Source organism: Apostichopus japonicus, chromosome 4, assembly GCF_037975245.1.
Source record: "Apostichopus japonicus isolate 1M-3 chromosome 4, ASM3797524v1, whole genome shotgun sequence".
Lineage (NCBI taxonomy): Eukaryota > Metazoa > Echinodermata > Holothuroidea > Aspidochirotida > Stichopodidae > Apostichopus > Apostichopus japonicus.
Genome location: NC_092564.1, coordinates 18,842,744 through 18,862,521, shown reverse-complemented (window position 1 = coordinate 18,862,521; position 19,778 = coordinate 18,842,744). Strand labels below are relative to the sequence as shown.

The window sequence follows — 19,778 nt, the reverse complement described above, 5'->3', positions numbered from 1 at the left end:
TCGCCCTTATGTGCTTGTACTCGCTCTTACAGGCTTGTACTCGCCTTTAGAGGCTTGTCACTCGTACCCATACCACGTAGAGGTCTATTGTACTCGTACTCATACTGCTGGTACTCACACTGCAAGTCTACTGCAACCTGTCCTCGCCAATCATTGATTTGTTCTAGTACTCTCATTTGTTATTATGGAATCTAACATAGATACTAGTGTGCAAGCGATTGAGTTTATTGTACTCGCCGTTAGAGGCTTGTACTCGTAATGGTACTCATACCACGCGTACCCGTACTAGTTCTACATGTCTGCTGTAACAGAGAGAGAGAGAAAGTTGTCTTGAAACATGACATTGTAGACTTACTTGTGGGAGAAAGACCCAACCATCTGAAGCAATCATCTCGACAGCGGTAAGAATGTAATCTATCGCTTCGTCACAAAAGAAGAACGGTAAGTTTAAGCGGACAAATCCTGGTCTATAAGATAAAATAAGTAAATAAAAATAAATTGAACAGAAATGAAGATAAAACGAAACATTTCCAAAATGAAGGGGAAAAAAATAACACCTCGTTTCAATAAGTATTATTAAGCTCTCATTTCGTTTTATTTGAGCGGAAAATATTGAGATAAATATTTAAAAAAAATAGTCAACATATCGTGTTGGTAACAGAAACTCGACGGAAAAATCGCCGTTGTATCATTTGTGTAAACTGTGTATGTACATCAGGTCAACTCAGGTGATACAGACACATGCAGGTACTAAAAACTGTGACATACAATGCTGCATATATAGGAGACTCAATATTGTTGTTTCACGTAATTGCTTTTCTAAAAGGGTGACTTTAGGCAAATCTTTAGTCTAGATAAGTCTTAGTCTAAGGAAAAAGGAAAAACGTGATGGCAAACAATTTGTCCATATTTATCCGGTTTTCGAGATAGCTTCGAGTTAGCTTGGTTTGAACACGAGGTTAACATACGATTTCACAGTAACGTGCCTGTGACTGTGAAATGACTCATAGAGACAATGTAAACTAAAGTACAATGAACTAGAAGGCATTGTTCCTCCTTACTTCATTATCTCTATTGTTCTTTCGACGCCCGTTTCTTCTGCTGCTGACAGCCTACTTTTCTTTTTCTTTTTCAAGGTAGATTCCTTACTTCTGTGAAGGAGAAAGAAACAATAGATTGGAATGAATACAACATCATTTAAAGTCCCGTCACATGATTTGATTGACATATAATAAATATATATATAAATATATATATATATATATATATTAATATATATATATATGTTTAGATTAAATAAAAAAAGCTCCATCCATTACTAATCACGGACACCCCAGATTTCAATGTTACAACACTCACAGGGGAGGAGAGTGTATAACTTCTTTACTATAACTAAAATCAAGTGTATCATCCTTGCTTGAACATCTACAACTTGCTTGCCCGAAATTGAGAGAAGATATGAAAAAATGATTACAAATGCTTATTATTATTATTATGATAACTAAGGAAGTTTGGCAGAATAGCTTCCACGATCTCGTTCACAGAAACAGAAATGTGACTTACCTGTCTGTCACGAGAAAGTGAACGAACTTTTGGGCGAGTTCTTCGTCTATTCCCAGCAAATCCTAAAAAAAGAACAGCAAAGAATTAGAGACTATTATATCCCTAAAATCACACAAACAACAATTAAAATTCTGTTAACAAACAAGATAATCATAAGAAAACAAAACTTTACAGAATGACAATAGGAGTAGAACAATTTTAAGTGCCAGGACTTTTCATAGTTTAAAGCAACTACACTTTTCAAGTGTTTTGTCAGAAAATGACAAGCCTATAAATAATCAAGGAAAATCACAAAACTTGAAGCCAAATTTAAGGCATACTATTTATTATAATGGTCGTCATGGAATTAATTATTGTCGTCAATAGCATATCAGAATCCAAGAAAAGTGGAATAGAGTATATGGAACTGGAAAGATGGATAAATGGATTTCATTTAGACAAATATGTGGCATTCTGAACTCTTTGTTGCCAATTTTAACTTTAGATTCCAGCATTCTCTCAACATATTCAATATGTCACAGATCGTCCAAAGTCTGTTTTCTTGCCCGCTTGGTATACGTTTATAATCTTGAAAGATAAAACCCTTCCTTCAAATATTTGATAAGTTTTAATTGGTGTGACAGGTGGTTTGGTTCTTTAACGTATAGTGCGAATTCACTTCCATAAATGAAGATTTGCCAAAGAAAAAAAAACGAAAAATAAAAACCCGACAACGACTACTGCATTATAACTTCCAATTACCGTGTTGATCAAAGGTTTTAGATGCACCTTGTACAGACATAGATGTCTACTAGATGAGAACGTTTCGAATAAGTACCAGATATAATTGTATTGAGTCACGTACCTACGATAGAATAACTTTATGCAGGTGTTTTGCTCGGTTTAGCACGTAATGCCCCCTCCCCCACCCCACCCCCAAAAAATTCCTAATATATATATATTGTTAGCTTTTGAAGAATATCCTGCTAGGATCGAAACGTCAGGCCAATTTACTTTTACAAATTCTCTTACACAGGCTCCCTAGTGGATAAACAGTTTGCTAACAGTTTTATTCTATTTTATTATTTTATTTTGATATATATTTTTTATTATTGAAAATTTTAACGTGTATTATAAAATTCCAGAATGAGATTCATAGAACGTTTGGTCTGTGGAGTAAGGAAGGGGCGGCAGGCAACAATAAACTTGCAATTCAAAGAATACAATTTCAGAAACCTGAATTGGAGTTTTAGATTTTTGAAATAGTACTTCAGATGTATATGGAACTTACAGAGATACAAACTAGTAAACTTTACGTCACCTATACCCCTTTTCTTTTGTGAATAAAATACTAAGCTGGATTTCCAAAGGGATGTATACGCGGCTAATTCACGAATTGACAACAAACGTATAACGAAGGTAAGTCACATATTGAATAACCTTATTTCACCTAAAATTAGTCTTATTTCGACCTTGCCAGCCACTTTCGTCAGAGGATAAACTTTAGACGGAATGAATATCAAATTATTATAAATATAGATATGGACTATCATACCACACTGAAAGGTGTTAACCAGTTTTACAGGCGACTTTCAATTGACTTTCATATTGGGTGGTTTTATCTATTGTTACATCTCTGGAGAATATATTTCCTGAACAGATGCTATGGATTTGACTCAAGGATTTAACGGAAGCAGGTCTTTGTTGACAAACAAAGGGCAGTTATCAGATTATCTCCTGGGGGAGCTCTTGAGATCGGCACACCTGGACCGGTTGTCAAAGTTATATTTGGGGACGACTAGATGGTCAGCTTGACCAGTGAGTTGCTATCTCACTGGCTTGACTTTTCCTGGCGATACGTATGGAAAAAATTAAAACAGCTGTCCATGGTCAACAAACTATTATACTTCGAGATACTTTCACAATCAGGTTTACATTTGTCAAGATGGATGCATGACCATGACCATGGCTAGGAAATACAATATCCAGGTTTACCATTTTAATGGTATTGTTTGATGTCGGTCAATACCAAATATAACCAGGATAATCCTTGAATTCTACCATAAATATGCCATTAATCAGTATGGCAGAAAACTACAGAAACGGCTAAATATTGGACTATGAAACACCCCCGGTATCCCTGTCTTTTCAAAACTGGCATGAATCATGCTATTTGCGCTTAGTTGCTAATTCGAGGAGAAGATTGTAGGATGGAGGGGAAGGGGTGGGGTATAAGGGTGGGGATATAAAGAATCAATGCATGTGTTTGATGTAAGTCATGTTGTTATCATTATGAACGGAAGTTAACATATTATAAAGAGTGGGGTTGAAAACCGTATTGTATCATTCATACAATCGGCAAGTGCATAAAGCTAATACCATCAATATAGTGGATACACAGACATCTGTTTAAAATTTAAGGACATTTTATCTTGTTAATATCGACAAGCTTAAAACATAAACATAATTAATTACAGTTGTTCATTTAAATCTTGACAGCCAATTGGGTTAACGGTGTCCATTATATAGGTTATCAAACAAGACTTAATTCCACTCTTATCTGATTTATGACGTGTGCAACCCCTTTATTTATTAACCTCGCCAGTTTTTTCTTTTTCTGTTATTTCTCTCTATTCTTTACTCTTTGGTTTATCTGTGGCTAATATTAATAATATATTTGCAAGTTTCGAAAGTGGGATGAACCTGAAGTATAACAATCTGTTTTACTCATAAACTCTGTGATAAGTTTATTAAAACTGTGAAGGACAAGGTCATATATACTAGCAGTGTAAACATAGAAGGGGAAATTGTAGAGAGAGAGAAGAAAAAACAACTTATTCGGAGTCCAGGTGTGAAAACAAAAGCTTACACGTTGCAGTTTTTTTGGGTATAGCATGGCAATTATGTAATTGCTTGTGCGTGGGTTGCTATTGCACGTGCTTTGCATGTGGGGTAATAGTGGAAGTTCTTCACACGAGAATAAATGAATAAAATGTGCAAAATATGAGGTAATTCTGAAACCGTTGTCTGAGGGAGAGAAATTCCAAAGAGGTACTCCCACTTAGATAATATTGGTCAGAAAATATACTGCATCCTCCTCACTTAAGTTGAAACATTCACGTGACATTCGGGAAAAATTTGTGGTCGCATGGAACCTAATTGAGAGTATGATTTGAATGTTTCTATTCAAACGAGTTGCACATTCATTGTATCGGGGACGGGGTTGGGGAAGGGGTTGGGGAGGGTGTGGGGGGACATTAATTTTCAAAGAAAAGAACGATTTCAGAGATCCGACAAATGTTAAGAGTGAATTTTGTGAACACCGAAGTTGCTACAGAAACCTTATCGGCTCTCAAAGTGTCCTTTCTTGATCATAAAGTTGTGCCCACATATATCATTATATTATATATCATTCTTTGACATCTACAATTAAAACTAACCTGTGCATACGGACCGGCGCATGCGCAACCACCTCTTGCCTGGATGCCAAAGAGATCATTCAGGAGTACTGCGACAAAGTCGTGATGCAGAACTTTACCACTTGCAGGGTGAGTGATCAAGAAAGAGAAGATGGGTAACCTGTTTGCACGACTAGATCCGAGGATTATGATATTAGTCGGGCCGCCCTTCCATCTTTCAAATGCGAGCCTAGGGGAGAGATTGCATGAAACAGAAGGTAATTATTCCTCGTAAACCTTTCAAAGATAAAAACAACAGTTTACATTTATAACGTGACAAATTCATATGTTAAAGATGGAAATAGGAAATGATAAAAATCAGTACAATCCAAAAACAACAACAAACAAACAAAAAGCCCCCACCCAAAAAATAATAATAATAATAATAATAAAAAACATAAAAAAGACAGTATAAATCAATTGAAGAGACTTTGTAGTTAATTAAAAAAGAAAGCCAAATATTTAGTGAAAGTGGGTCTAACAGGTCCTAGGTTATACGAAGGCAGTGTGAACACAAATGCGCTTCAAGGATATAGGGGAGATTTGACAATTTATTTTATATTGTGTTTCTATCACATTTGTACCAAGATAAAGAGGAAGCATTATGTATAAGTTATAAATATGATATTGGGATACAGAAGATAAACGGAGGGGGTGGGGTGGGGGTTGGAGGAAGAAGTAAAGAATAGCGAGGGCGACACCACTGACACTGAATCAAGAAATATCGCGGGAATGGGGGACAAGTAAAACATTTTCAACTGTGGTCTCTCATAATGAATTCCATGACAGGTCAATAGTCCGCTGTAAAAGCAATATTTTTAGAATAGGATTAATAATGTATCAGTCGTATGTAACAATTCGGGTGAGTTTGGTGGAAGTAATTTAGTAGCTATGTGTGATTGTTTTTGTGAAAGTAATTAAAAGCTATGTGGTTAATTGCTTTGGTGGCAGTAATTTTAAGCTATGTGTTCATTGTTTGGTGGAGTAACTTTTATCTTACCTTGTTAACTCTTCCTCGCGTTCTTCGATAATTTCAGTACCGATGGACTGTAAACAAAAATAACAAAAGACGAGAATATAAAAAGCAGTAACTGAAAAATCCCTGCAATCTCTGAAATTAGTTCAAGAAAGGATTTATTATTTTGTTTCGTATCCGAATAGTCATCACTATCTATGAAAGTTTTTTTTTTCAAATATTTTCAATTCGTTTTTCTCTGACATATTGATATCAAGTGCGGTTTTATTTCTTCTTTCACATATAATGTCCGTCCTCATTCAGTTTGATTTTCATGTATCTGAATGGATGGCTTATGGAAAGAGATGGCGCTGTTATTAATAACCAACAGGAACTCTTTGGGGGGGGGGGTGAGGGTTTTGCAAGAATGTTACTAGTTTTCAGGCTAGCGTAGATCGAGGTTGAATGTATAGGAGAAAGGTAAGTGAAGAGTGATGTACATACGTTGTCCCTTTGACCAAACAAATGAAAGTGAAATCACAATAAAGGATGAGATAAAAAAGACAATTTCCATTAATTGTAAACGTTCGAAACTCACGTCTTTAAGTTTAAAGGTCAACCCTGCTCTGATCGACTCCACGATAGCAGGTGTACCGCCCTCTTCTCTCTCCTCGATGTCAGTGCTGTAATGGTGCGTTTCCCTGGTAACCTACAAATATGAGAAGAAAAACAGAAGGATGAGCGATGTGATTATTACATGATGCAACATATATGATAACGCAAACAACTTGAGATATGAAAGTTCAGGTAAACAAGAAATACGTAGCATAGTCTTCGGAATGGTAGATTCGAAAGGTCGGATTGAGTGGGCGGTGCCCAGAGAATGAGTGGGCGGTGCCCATATAAGGAGTGGGCGGTACCCAGAAATGAGGGCGCAGTTCTTAAACATTAAAATAGTAGAATAGGTAGATGGGAAGGTGCAGATGTTGAGGGTGAGACAGGTCAGATAGGAGCGAAGTAAATTTTCTACGTTCCCGTGAGATGTAGATGCATCTTTTACGTGCTGCGACCCGCGGACGGGGGGTACACTTTGTATGCACTCTGACCTAGGGATCACATTTCTTGCTTACCCTTTTCCTATTGAATAACTTCGGGAATTTAAATGACTAATTTAATCTATGAAGAACTCACATAAACCACTGTTCCACCGCCGACATTATCTGGGACCTCATTCAGGAAAACGTGTTTCTTCGCTATTAAGATTCCTAAGAGATGAACGAAAATTGCCATTTTAAATACAGAATATTGCTATAATAAAAGATGAAACAAAATAAAGTTTTCATATTGCGCTTAAAAGTACTTCACTTCATATGCTTTCCATATTTATATGCATTATTAAAGTTAGAAGAATTATTATTTAAAAATAAATGTTCATATCATAAAAAAAAATAAATCAATAAAACAAGAACGGATATCACGTATAAATGCATCAAAAAGAAAAGAAGTATAATAGAGGGCGCTGATACGTTATTATTCTTTCTAGCTAGCGAATATTTATATGTACGTAGATTGAAGTTTCCGTTGTACAATGCATGCATGTCTACTTGGTCATTTTCTATATACTGTAACTAACAAAGAGCAGCCAAAGCGTAGTATAAACTACAAATATAGATTTGAGTGATTTCCCCATTATATTTTGAAATTGAGTTCGACATATTCAACACCAAGCTGATTAGGCTAAAAGTATGATATCTGACTCACTAGTGTATGAAAGACACATGCAATGTATAGACAGAAAATATAGTAAAAATTTCTTTTTAAAAGTAGTCAGGACATTCCACGTCTTTCTGTGTTTTCTTTGTTATGTGTTTTTAAAAGGCAATGAACTGAAGGTAACAATAGGCATACATTTGTGTTTCGTTAAGGTTAAACATAACACATCATTAGGCATGGTGCAGCGACTACGTGTGGTATGTTAACATACATCAACAAGGCAATTACCACAGCTTTTAACATTCTTAACGGTTCATAAAAGGTTAAGCCGTACGGTGCAAACGGTATACACTTCAATGCCCATATACATATAAAAATATATATTCCCGATTTCCTCTTGAAAAGTCATTAGGTTATAAGAAATAATCTATGTAATAATAATATATTACGTGGAATTTCTCGTGACCAGAGAATGGGAAAGATGGTCCGCGGTATAACTTAAATTTAAAGAGGTTGGGAAATCACGGGTGCTTCAAGACTATACCGTCGAAAATGTAAAATGTCCCGCCGCTCTTTGCGAAAGTTAAATTTTCATAAAATAGAAAAGAGAGATCATTTTTTACCTGGAGTACCGACCCCTCCGACAAATTTATGAGGAGAGAGGTATACTGCATCTTTGCTGTAGTTCTCGCCACTGGGAAGAAGATGGGAATAAAGAACAGGAGTCAACATTTGAGTTAAACATAGGAAGAAGAAGAAGGATAATAAAGAAGTAGAAAAACAAGAGAAATGCTACTCTTAATTTTTTTTTATAACGAGAACAAAAAATTGTACGTCTAATTGAAGTGAGAACCCGAAACGAACTGCAGGCTATCAAATCAAACCTATTCTGATGACTCATATAGCGGGATCCATAATTTCTTATCACGTGATCTAAATAATGCAGAATTGCTATAATATTATAACTGAAAACTGATAACTCGAGTCCCATTTTGTATCATATCTTGCTTACTAGACAGAAGTGAAATATGTCAAGCAATGAAAAAAATATATAAGAACTAATAAGTATATGAAGAATATTTGCTAAATAAAAAAAAAACACTTTTCACACATATTCGTTATACCACAAAATGCAAATTTGATTTGGCAAAATTGAATTATTCAAATATCCATATATATGATTCAGTCGGTTGGGACGATTGTCTCTCTATTACCCTCTAAAAGTACCTTCTTATATCATCATGCCTCAAAAGAACTCATACTGCTAGTTCCCAAAAATTCCTAATATTTAACTTTATCTGACATATATAATATGGTCTTCAATTTTCATTCCTCCTCTGATATGACATTTGACAAACAAGTAATACAATCGCTTTTCTAATTCCCTTTTGTATTTCTTTAAGTTTTTATGTGTTTGTTCAACAATTTTACTAATCCTGTACCAATTGTTACCTTAAAACAAGATTAAATTTGATTAATTTAAGACATCTCGGCCCTACATTTTGTTGTACACTAAATTGTCTGCATGTCGTCGCCCAATGTAGACACGTTCAACATGATGATGAATCACATATAAATAGTACATTGGATCAAAGTGCATAAATTGAAATGAAAGTTAGGTAGATAAACAAGTGAATCCCATTGTGATGGGAATTCTAAAATTCTGTTTCCGTGTTCAGTTTCAGTAAGTTATATTATGTTTTTCTTATCAATATCAATTAAAACACAAAAAAGTTTGAAATTAAAGCTTTTTCCTGGACTTACTTATCGCTGACTGGGTTCATATCAATCTTTAAGTATGGTCCTGTGGAACGAAAGAAAAATAAATAAATAAAAACAAAACAAATACTATCACGAACATGGAAGTTATAAATGAAGCAATAAACAAGACAAATGGGGGAGGGGAGGATACTTTTTAAATATATATTTAAGTCGGAAAAGAACGTCGTGCTCGGCCCTGTGAATGGTGTAAGTCTTGAAGGTAAAAAAATCCAGCGAACGATCATTACCATGGTGATGGTATGTGGCGAAAGAGATATGATGACGTCACTGGCATGCCGTCTAAGGCATGACGTCAGTATTTGATATTAGATACTATTAATATCTCATTCATACGTCATAAAAATCGGGTTGTTAAATGCCTCTTCAAAGGCATATAACCAAAGGCATTTCACAACCCGAGTTGTATGACGCATGAATGAGATATTAATAGTATTTCATACCAACAATTGTTTGGTAACATACGATCGTGCATTAGCTAAATCGCGATGACATTTTGACCCTCTTATAACGTCACTTTCACCTAACACTCTAGTGATATCAAAACATGACCAAAATATTAAGGAAAGAAAAAACTAATAAAAAAAAAATTCTATTTCTCCCCATATTTTATGACTCTTTTATGAAACGATTTATGGAGAGAGCTACAGTTTATGTCACCATGGAGACACGCATAGTTACAGCCCTAAGGGGAATGACTCAAGTTTACTTTCTGAGCATGCGTAGATGGATTTTGTACGTCATCTCGTCTTGTATCCTATCGCGTTTTGCGCTTCGCGGGGATATCACCATAAAGTTCAAACTTGACAGAAAGTTCAAAATTGATGACACGTAGTTTATCTATATATGGGGGTAAAGGATACAAGGGGATTTTCCCGTCTCGATTTCTATGACTCAAAAAAAGTAATTCCTTTTATTTAACAAGATAATTAGGGAAAGGGGAAGACAAATACAAATTCCCATATAAGGAACTATGAAATAACGTTTAATTTATATTAATGAGCGTAAGCTGACAGTTATGACATTCATAGGAAACTTGAATATTTCGTTCACAAGTTGCCTTCAAGTTGAACTTATATAGAAACTTTATTTTCGTTTCAATCTGGGCGGTTTTTGACTAAATGTTTACAGAAAAGAATCGTATACCTTCTCTGACGAGGTACTTACGAAGAATCCTCAACAACATATAGGACTAAGGATTCTATGTAAAGATGGTCATATCGACTACGGTACATCGTAGTACAAGTTACGCCGACCGACTCACCCCATAAACATGAATCATTCAATAAATAAATAGGCCTTATTGGTAAGATAAGTTCGAAGAAGGGACAGAATCATTTTCATTAAAACCGACAACAAATTCCAAACGAATGTAATGTTACATTATATATTGATTTGATCATTTCCCTATGTGATATCTGAATTAAGGTATCTGGTCACCTGACTGTTGATGAGGTGAGAGTTTTCTACGAAAACCATCAAAATAGAGATAAGTTCGAAATTGTAAAGACATTTTTGGGGGTTATTATTTAATCAAAAAAGGAATAGAAGAAGAAGAAGGAAAAAAAGACCTATTTTACCTGCAGTAGCATAATCCCAGAAAGAGAGGGCGCCATGTTCATGAAGTTTGGCAGAGACTTCATTCGTGTCGCTGATGATACCAGTTACGTTAGAAGCAGCAGAGAAACAACCAATCAGACGGCGAGATTTCTTCTTGTGTTTCTGTGTTGGGAAACATTTAAGAATAAATTTGAATTTGAAAGTAAAAGACCAGAACATGATAAAAATAATAGAGCACTGACATAAGGACCAGACTTTTACGAGAGGAAGGTGTGGAGGGGGGGGGGTGGTTGTCGGGTTGAAACAGCCTGGGGGCCTAGGGTCAATTAGGGCGGAGAGGTAATATGGGATAAATATAGCTCTGACGATGTCGTCTAGCAGAAAACCTTTCTTGTTGCAATTTACTTTCATTTTGCAAAAAGAACCATAAATAGGAGAAACAAAAGTGAACAAATGATGCATGAAAGCTTTATCCTTGTTTTTACCTGTATATGCAAATCAATTTTCGGTTTCTTTTTTTGGGTTAATCGGTTTTCTTAAATAACAATAGTAACGGAAATCGTTCGGCAAAAATCGGTTTCCGTACTAACTAAAACCGCTTTCCCGTGCAGTCTATGTATAAAACTAATGATTATGAACATATAGTGTTATTGATGAGCAGGAAACTTATTCTCAGTTATTGACCCTCATGTGAATAAAACATACATGATATTAGACACGTTATATTCTTGTCTTTGTTTGTACTCCTTTCAAAATTAACCTTAAGAAGTTGTCATATATCATGGGCCAGTGGAAAATTGGTAGGGCCAGTAGAAATGAAAAGTTAGTGGCCCTGCTGGCCAGTGAATTTGTTACCCTTAAGTCGAGCCCTGTAATAGCGATTGCGAATACTCATTTACTGTAGAGACTACTTCGTTGGTCTTGTACGTGTTTTCATAATTTCATAAAGCATATACACACACACACACACACACACACACACACACAAAACTGAATTGAAATAAAACAATAACCTGCATTTAGAATGGAGATGTTTAAATGATTTATCCAGACAAATTCTGTAGTTAATTTTGGGGGTTTTTCTTGAAACATTTAAGTATTCATTCAGAATATCATATTACACTCGTATTACATAAAGACAGTTTTTCTTCATGACAACAGAGTAAGTTTTGGTTTCCAACAGGGAGGAGGTTCTTTACACATAGTTACATTATGTGTATATAATATCCAAGACTAAAAGAACTTGTGGTTTAACCATTAATATGGGTCAAACTGTGTCCCCTCAACTTTGAAGATAAACACGGATTCTACCCTATATCAACGGAACAAAACAAACCGTAAAAAAATACTAATTTTCTTATTTTTGAAAGCAAAGGAAGTAAACTGAAAGTGAAATTCAAACGATGACGAGGCTCACACCGATCACAAAAAGCAATTGCAGCGGAACACTCTGGTACCAACTACCCCCCCCCCCCCCCCGGTGATTATTTATCCATGCCAAAATGTAATTATGGAGCACTGTGATAAGCTCATTGTTCCTTCCTCAACTTTCTGTGTTTTTATCGGCCAATCTTATTATTCTATGGAATAACATCAGGGCAGTTCAGCCAAGGTGTAAGGGTTATATACCTCCACGGTACAGTCACATGCCACGAAAAAGGAAATCCCCACTCCAACCCCCCCCCCCCTCAACCCCAAGCCAACAAACGAACAGACAATATATATATATATATATCTATTATCTATATATATATATATATATATATATATATATATATATATATATATATATATATATATATATATATATATATATATATGTATATATATATATATATATATATATATATATATATATATATATTTATATATATATATATATATTGTCTGTTCGTTTGTTGGCTTGGTATATATATATATATATATATATATATATATATATATATATATATATATATATATATATATATATATAAATGAAATGAAAATTGTATGAAATTCGTAATGTATATGACACTCACCTTTAGCTTGCGATCCAGATCTTCAGTGTCAATGTGTCCCGTTTTTGTGTCATTGATTCTCTCAACCTGTGTATTCAAACAATAAGGAGGGATGGATCAACTAAGAAGTTGTTGGGTAGTTACCCTACTGGCAATTGGTGTACCCTTGGATTCGATGACTACCCTACCCCATGTGTTCTCAATTAATTTTGTTTTACGAGAACTAGATATAAAACTTTGTTTACAAACCCACATTGAAAGTGCTCATACATAAATTGTGCAAGATATATGTAGGTAGGCCGATATATCTTTATCCTTCGGGGAGCCGCATTGAAGTCTTTCGGGCCGGCTGCTGAGAACTCTATGCTCTACACGAAGATGTTACATGGTGAATCAAAACAGCTTATGTGAAAGAGAGCGGTATACCATTTACTCCATTGGTATACATACAAACAGACCACTATATTACACCATTCGTTCACATCTATTTTACAGTCTTCGTGTGTTGGGCATTATGACAGTATTGCTCATGATTGTATACCATGAACCTGCGTGCCTACCAGGGTGATGCTTCTTGTGCAGTTCAATGCTCTATTAATGAATATTCAACGGGAACAGGGTGACACAAAATCGATTCCGAATATTTTAAGAAAATATGCAGGCACATCACTCAAGGATTTCGTGATATACGGATATATATAGCATGTTGGGTAATGTTTGACCTACCATTGCCCCAGATTCCTTCCATGGAAGTATGTTGGAATGGTGTTCATAGGGTCCAACGAAGACAACCTGAAAGAGGAAACATGACCACATGAAATATATAAGTTTCTGTGAATCCTGTCTGAACTGACAATACGTCATCGCGTGGTACGTGTTAACAGAATGTAGACCAATGATCAAGGATAATGTTATTACCATATATGGGCAAAAGCGTCAGTATTGATAAAAGTTAAAACGAAATAATTATCAACATATCTACTTGAAAGTGCAAATCGTGTATTGACTACATATGAACTTGAACCAGGTGACGTCTTGAATGCGCAACGACCCATCACGTGATAAAATATGTTTTTTTTAAAGTTCTTGATACTCAAAATAATTGACAATATTTTTTTCGACAACACACCCCCAGGTGGACATCGAAGAATACGTTGCATCCTATTGCATTTGGCCTTGGCGGGTGATATGCCGATCTCTTTTGACTTAAACATACCGTCATATAAAAGATAATTGGAAACCACTCTATGGAAACCGTCCGTACAAAACGCAAAGCTCAGCACAACAAAAAAACAAAAAAATAGTTTTGTCATACAAATGAAACGTAATCATGCGTATTCCTTTTCTACTTATAACCCTTTCAATTTATTGTATTGCCTAAGTTTATTATTCCTGCTGTAGATTTCGGTGGGAGCAAATAAGGTTATATTTCTGTTAACAGTTGAGAATAGTGGAAACACTATAAGGTCAAAGGGCAGTTATATGCTGTGTAATCATGTTGAGTGTTGAAGTATACTTACTGGTGCACTTAGCCGATTTGTTAGCACTCTACAAGGTTTTATAAACTGACCAAAGTCACTATACAATGAACTGCGCAATTAATGCAAACTTGGCGTGCCTTGAAAGTCAACACTCAGAGGCAATGTAAACTAGTATGAGTTATAATACGGTGTTGGTTTAGGATACTGGCCTTTCAATATGTATTTAAGACATAGCATAGATAAAATATGCAGTTTGAAGTAGGTGTGGGTGGGGTCGGGGTTAGGCGAGGAGATATCTAGCACAGCATATTGACAATTATTGGACAATTGAACGTTACATTCAACAATTGGTAACAAAATCAATATGGACAGGATATGAATTTAATTTATCCCTGCAGTTGACATCTTACAACAACCGAGGTTCCATTACGAGGTAATAAAACAACTGTTTGGAACAAGCAGCCGACTCTTATCTCGAGAATGGCGGAAGCTAAGGAACAAGGAAGTTAAGGGAATAACATAATTATAAAACAATATGTTACAAAACCGTTTTTAAAATAGTTTGTGTTTCTACGAACTGTTTGTAAACCTGCCACATATATAGATGCACACCTGCAGGAAGCACTAAAGTATGTATAAATGGAAATAGTCACCAGTTATAGCATAATAACATATAGTAAATACTGTAACGCTGATAATTGATGATAAATAAATGGGTCCGATTTCACATTATTTCAAATGTTATGTCTTTGTTTTAATACATGGCATGCTCCTGAAAAGGTCAAACATTGTTTCAAAACGGCATGTAGTGCGATTTTTTTCCCTTCTAAATAATGAAGGATGGTTTATGTATGGAGCATCAGCAATCACCTTTGCAGTATTTTTGATCCGTTGAAGGAAATGATCAGTCAGATATTGTTGACAAAAGTACAACAAGTACCATTAAAACAAATAATTCAAAACAGATTCAAAATATTCAACCGGAAACAGTTCAGTCTATTTCAAGGGCTTATCGGTTTAGAACAAGTTCAATAGTATATCTAAATATTGATGATCGTCCAGGTAAAACAACGCCAAGAGATGAATTGTATAAACTAATTTAGACCACGTGGGTCAATATATATATACATATATGTATATATATACACATATATATATATATATATATACATTTTTTTCCTTTTTTTACCGCTTTCGCTTCATGTTTTGCCTTGGGTGGTTAATTTGCACCAGCGCGAACAAGCCCTTGATCAACTTGTATAGTTGAATACACCGAAGTCATACTAATGTATGACGAGTATATTCGGTTAATCAATTTCGGTTCTATTGTACCTACCGTGTTCTTGCCACCGCCCGATTTCAACTTTAGGGCAGAAACCAATTTGTTCACCGCCCCAGTCGTTCCACTACCACAGAATATCAGGACGTCACTCTCGTTAGCGTTAACGGACATTTTGATGAGTTGTCTGTAAATCGAAAACAACATTTTATTTTCTCGTGATGGTGCAGGGGAATTGCTCTTACATATACATGAATTCATGTAAGGTACAAGAAATGTAATAACGAAGAATGTCGTTCTTTATTTCGCCCAACCCCCCACGACATACATCAGACCCACACCTCCCACCCCCTCCCCCAACAAAAGGGAAGGAAGATTTTACCCCATAAAGTCCAAACATAAGATTTCAATATCCCTACTCTTTTAAATGTAGTAATGATTGAGTCAAGGTTAAATGTCACTCGAACATCTTCTCGCTTCTCCCCTCTCCACCCCATAAAACCTAAAGTATAAAAAAATTTCCAATCATAATCACCCCATAAAACCTAAATTAGGTTATGTACAATTTCAAATCAAATCGTCACACCAAATCGAGCAAATTCACAGCCTCCGTGGTCTTAATTGCCACTCTAGCACAGTATTGAAAATTCAGAAAAGCAATTCTTTTCCATATATTCTTCATCTTATCTGATTTTTTTTTTGTTTTAAGATATACCACTGCAGATTGGACTAAATTGTACACGTGATGTGGGGGTATAACCGTTGTCTAGCGTCAATAAACATGCAAGAGATCTCTTAATATGATTTTTTTTTTACTTTCAATATGTCTTAGTCCTAAGATAAAAGAAAAAATAACAATGTTTGTAAGGTACCTTTCTATAGCTATTCCGGTTTTCAAGGTATTCACATTTGGTAAAATGTGATTTAATCCTTGAAATGCTCCTTTAAGGCTTAATTGACGATGATGTTGTCTCCTCCTTACATGTCTAAAATGTTTCAATGTTTATCTATAATTTCATAAATTATAAATAACTCAACCGAAACATGTTGCTTTAAACTTTATATAAATAACGAACCTGAAAATGGCATTCGGCACCATTTGTCCTTGACAAAATTTAGAACAAATTGTAATCATGTCATTTCGAGGCCATTAAAGTGTTGGGTTTTCCTACCGAGTTGTATGTGTGTGTTTACAGCGAAGGAACTGACCCAATTATCTGCGTATTAGATTATATTGTTCAGATACTCTAATTGATGAATCTCGGCTGTTTAAAGGGTCTTTCCTCAAAAATTAAAGAACTGCACACAAGGTTTCAAAATTAATTTGTGCCTACAGTCATCCTATAAGTTGACTTCCTAGACTTTCCAAAAGTGTTTTCACAGCCTTGATAACAAAGAGAATGATTCATAATGTATACTTTAACTGTTTCAATGAAAGATACCCAAAAAATGGATAATATCAACACGTGGCTATGTCCTATGCACCTAAACGAGATAAACTCATTATTTACATATTGGATCTGGAGACTATTCGCCTCAGGCCAATAATTCGATCAAAACAGCCAATTAATCATCAATTTCCCATCTGAAGGTCACCAAAGGTCACATAAAGCTGACAGGCATTTTCAAAAAAAATTGTGGGGATAATTCCCAAACCGGTAAGTCAAGTTCTCTTTTGTAATACATTTCGTTATATAACCCTTGATAATTCTGATAACAATGTCGAATAGGCTCTGTCTGTATGTATAGAAAAAAAGGTGTTCATTCGTTTATTTGCCAAAATGAAACAAGTTAGAGTCCCCTTCGCGAGAAAAAATGTTTCATAATTCTTGGATTTGGGGCCATTATACAACTATCCTGCGTGGATACAGAATGGCGTTCCATATCAAGGTAAATTCTGATCATATATGGTGACATACCAAAATTAGTCGTTCCATTGACTTACACACTATAGGCTCGTCACTTTCAAGGCCCGCCAAAACAAACAGAAGTTTTCAACTGGCCTATCCTACCCACCACATGATAGGTGAGGTCTTGGCCTGTCATGGCACCTACAAACTACCACATCATGACCATTTAGATGTTGAGCTAGAAGAGGAGCAAATTTAGCATACTGAATCCAAACTCTTCCATCTGCTCGCTCGGAGTAATATCAGACATTTACCCAAAGAATCTCTAAAATGGTTTATATCACCTTCAATCCTCCCTATTTTCACACCATATGTATTTTAAATTATGCTCTTTCATATAAAGGCAGAACAAACAATGGTGCACTGATAATATGCTTAAACAAGCATAACATCAGGTACTTTTAGCTCTCTTTTTTTCTTCCAACAATGGTGAACCTTTCGATCGGATGTTCACCACTCTAATTGTGGTGCGGTACCCACATAAACAATACTAAAGTCCAAATCGACTCCGGAAGCAGAGCAGAGGTGACGTAATGCAAATAAGTCGAGAACTGTTTTTCTTTTCTTGTTGACTGATCGGTGATGACTGTATAAAGGTTGTTAGGGTTTTCTATATCGTTACCTGGCATCGTATTATCTCGACATTTGTAGAACTACTTAATACGATTATGACGTTTGTAGTATGACATTCACGTGTTGTCGATTCATTAGCAAATATCTATTAATTGACCCCTGATTGTATATGGAGGTTGTACTTATAACAGACCGTATTACACTGGTGGTGTGCTCGTGTAGATATTTAAGTACAAAGTATACGAGGAACTTTAAACAGTGAGGGTTTACAAAGAAGTCATAACATTTTATCTAATTAGCCTCTCAGACCCATGGAAATATTATCCTGAGTTCTTACATGATTTAGGGAGTAGAAAAAACTCCATAACAAGAAACATTTTTTTCTCATGCTGTATCATATCAAATTCTCGATATATAAGCTTTAATTTTAATTTTAAGAAGGTCTTTAATTTAAATTTTAATTAACTGTTTCGTAAATGAATGACATTCTCAAAGTTATATGATGGGACCGCCATGTGGCTAATGTTATGAAACGCCATAATGTCAAAAGCGAATGAAAAATGATGGCGTCATTTGCTTCTTTACTATACATATATGGGTAGTGATGAATGTGGCACATTTGCACCACAAAAAGGAAACCAATAAAAAATTATTTGTAATATGTCATAAGCTATTGAAAATTTAGCAACAAAATTATTGGTCAAAAGTTTATCATTTATTGGTCCTTCCAATACTTTTGTTTGTAGCTTTTATATCAGTTTTGTTGTCTCATGATTTGGTTACAGAAAGATAAAAAAAAAAATGTCAATAAATAATTTTAATGTTATTTGATTATACATCGAGGAAGTAAAAGTTTAGTAGTAGTTTAGTCGATATATAAGTAATCGATTAAAATGACCTTTGAATTGATTGAATGATTTTAAGGTAACGTTAAATTAATGCCATGAACCAAATTGATTATTTTAATATCCTGTTCTAACTATATACCTTGCTTCCTTTCTGAACTGTGTGGTTTGCCTTGCCATCAACCCTGTTGTCGTGTGTGTATTGGCGTATAACGGGTGGACATGTTGGCTTATATACTCTTCTATGAACTTGACTGGTCTGTGAAAAGTAAATAAAAATGAAGAAACGACATGATAACTGAAAAATAGTGTCATGAATACATTTGATAACATATATATATATATATGTATATTTATAAATATATATATATATATATATACATATATATATATACATATAGGTTATATTATGTAGGTTATATATATATATAGATACATATAGGCTATATATATAAATATAGATACATATAGGCTATATATATATAAATATATATATATATATATATATATTTTTTTTCCAAGCTATAAAATAATACACGTGTATTAGGTTACTCAGTCGGCTGAACCTTACAAATTTACAAATCTATCACACACAATTATCACCTACCACGGCAACCTATTGACCTATAACAAAAGACTCCCTTTTCACAAGTTCAAGGAAGTCCCCCCATCCGGCTGGAAGG

At 35.0% G+C, this 19,778-nt stretch overlaps 1 protein-coding gene across 2 annotated transcripts in view; it reads right to left on the bottom strand.

Annotated features, from left to right (window-relative positions):
• Nucleotides 1-19,778, bottom strand: part of LOC139966703 (uncharacterized) — a 39,993-nt gene that overhangs the window by 3,049 nt on the left and 17,166 nt on the right. For both annotated transcript variants that reach the window (XM_071969997.1, XM_071969996.1), the window contains 14 exons: nucleotides 19,238-19,354; nucleotides 15,825-15,954; nucleotides 13,734-13,799; nucleotides 13,029-13,094; nucleotides 11,028-11,169; nucleotides 9,433-9,472; nucleotides 8,292-8,362; nucleotides 7,147-7,220; nucleotides 6,554-6,664; nucleotides 6,001-6,047; nucleotides 4,983-5,190; nucleotides 1,564-1,625; nucleotides 1,062-1,151; nucleotides 356-467 (listed from right to left, as the gene is read on the bottom strand). In XM_071969997.1, the coding sequence (XP_071826098.1) occupies nucleotides 356-467; nucleotides 1,062-1,151; nucleotides 1,564-1,625; nucleotides 4,983-5,190; nucleotides 6,001-6,047; nucleotides 6,554-6,664; nucleotides 7,147-7,220; nucleotides 8,292-8,362; nucleotides 9,433-9,472; nucleotides 11,028-11,169; nucleotides 13,029-13,094; nucleotides 13,734-13,799; nucleotides 15,825-15,954; nucleotides 19,238-19,354 (1,336 nt within the window). The remainder of the gene's footprint in view (nucleotides 1-355; nucleotides 468-1,061; nucleotides 1,152-1,563; nucleotides 1,626-4,982; nucleotides 5,191-6,000; nucleotides 6,048-6,553; nucleotides 6,665-7,146; nucleotides 7,221-8,291; nucleotides 8,363-9,432; nucleotides 9,473-11,027; nucleotides 11,170-13,028; nucleotides 13,095-13,733; nucleotides 13,800-15,824; nucleotides 15,955-19,237; nucleotides 19,355-19,778) is intronic.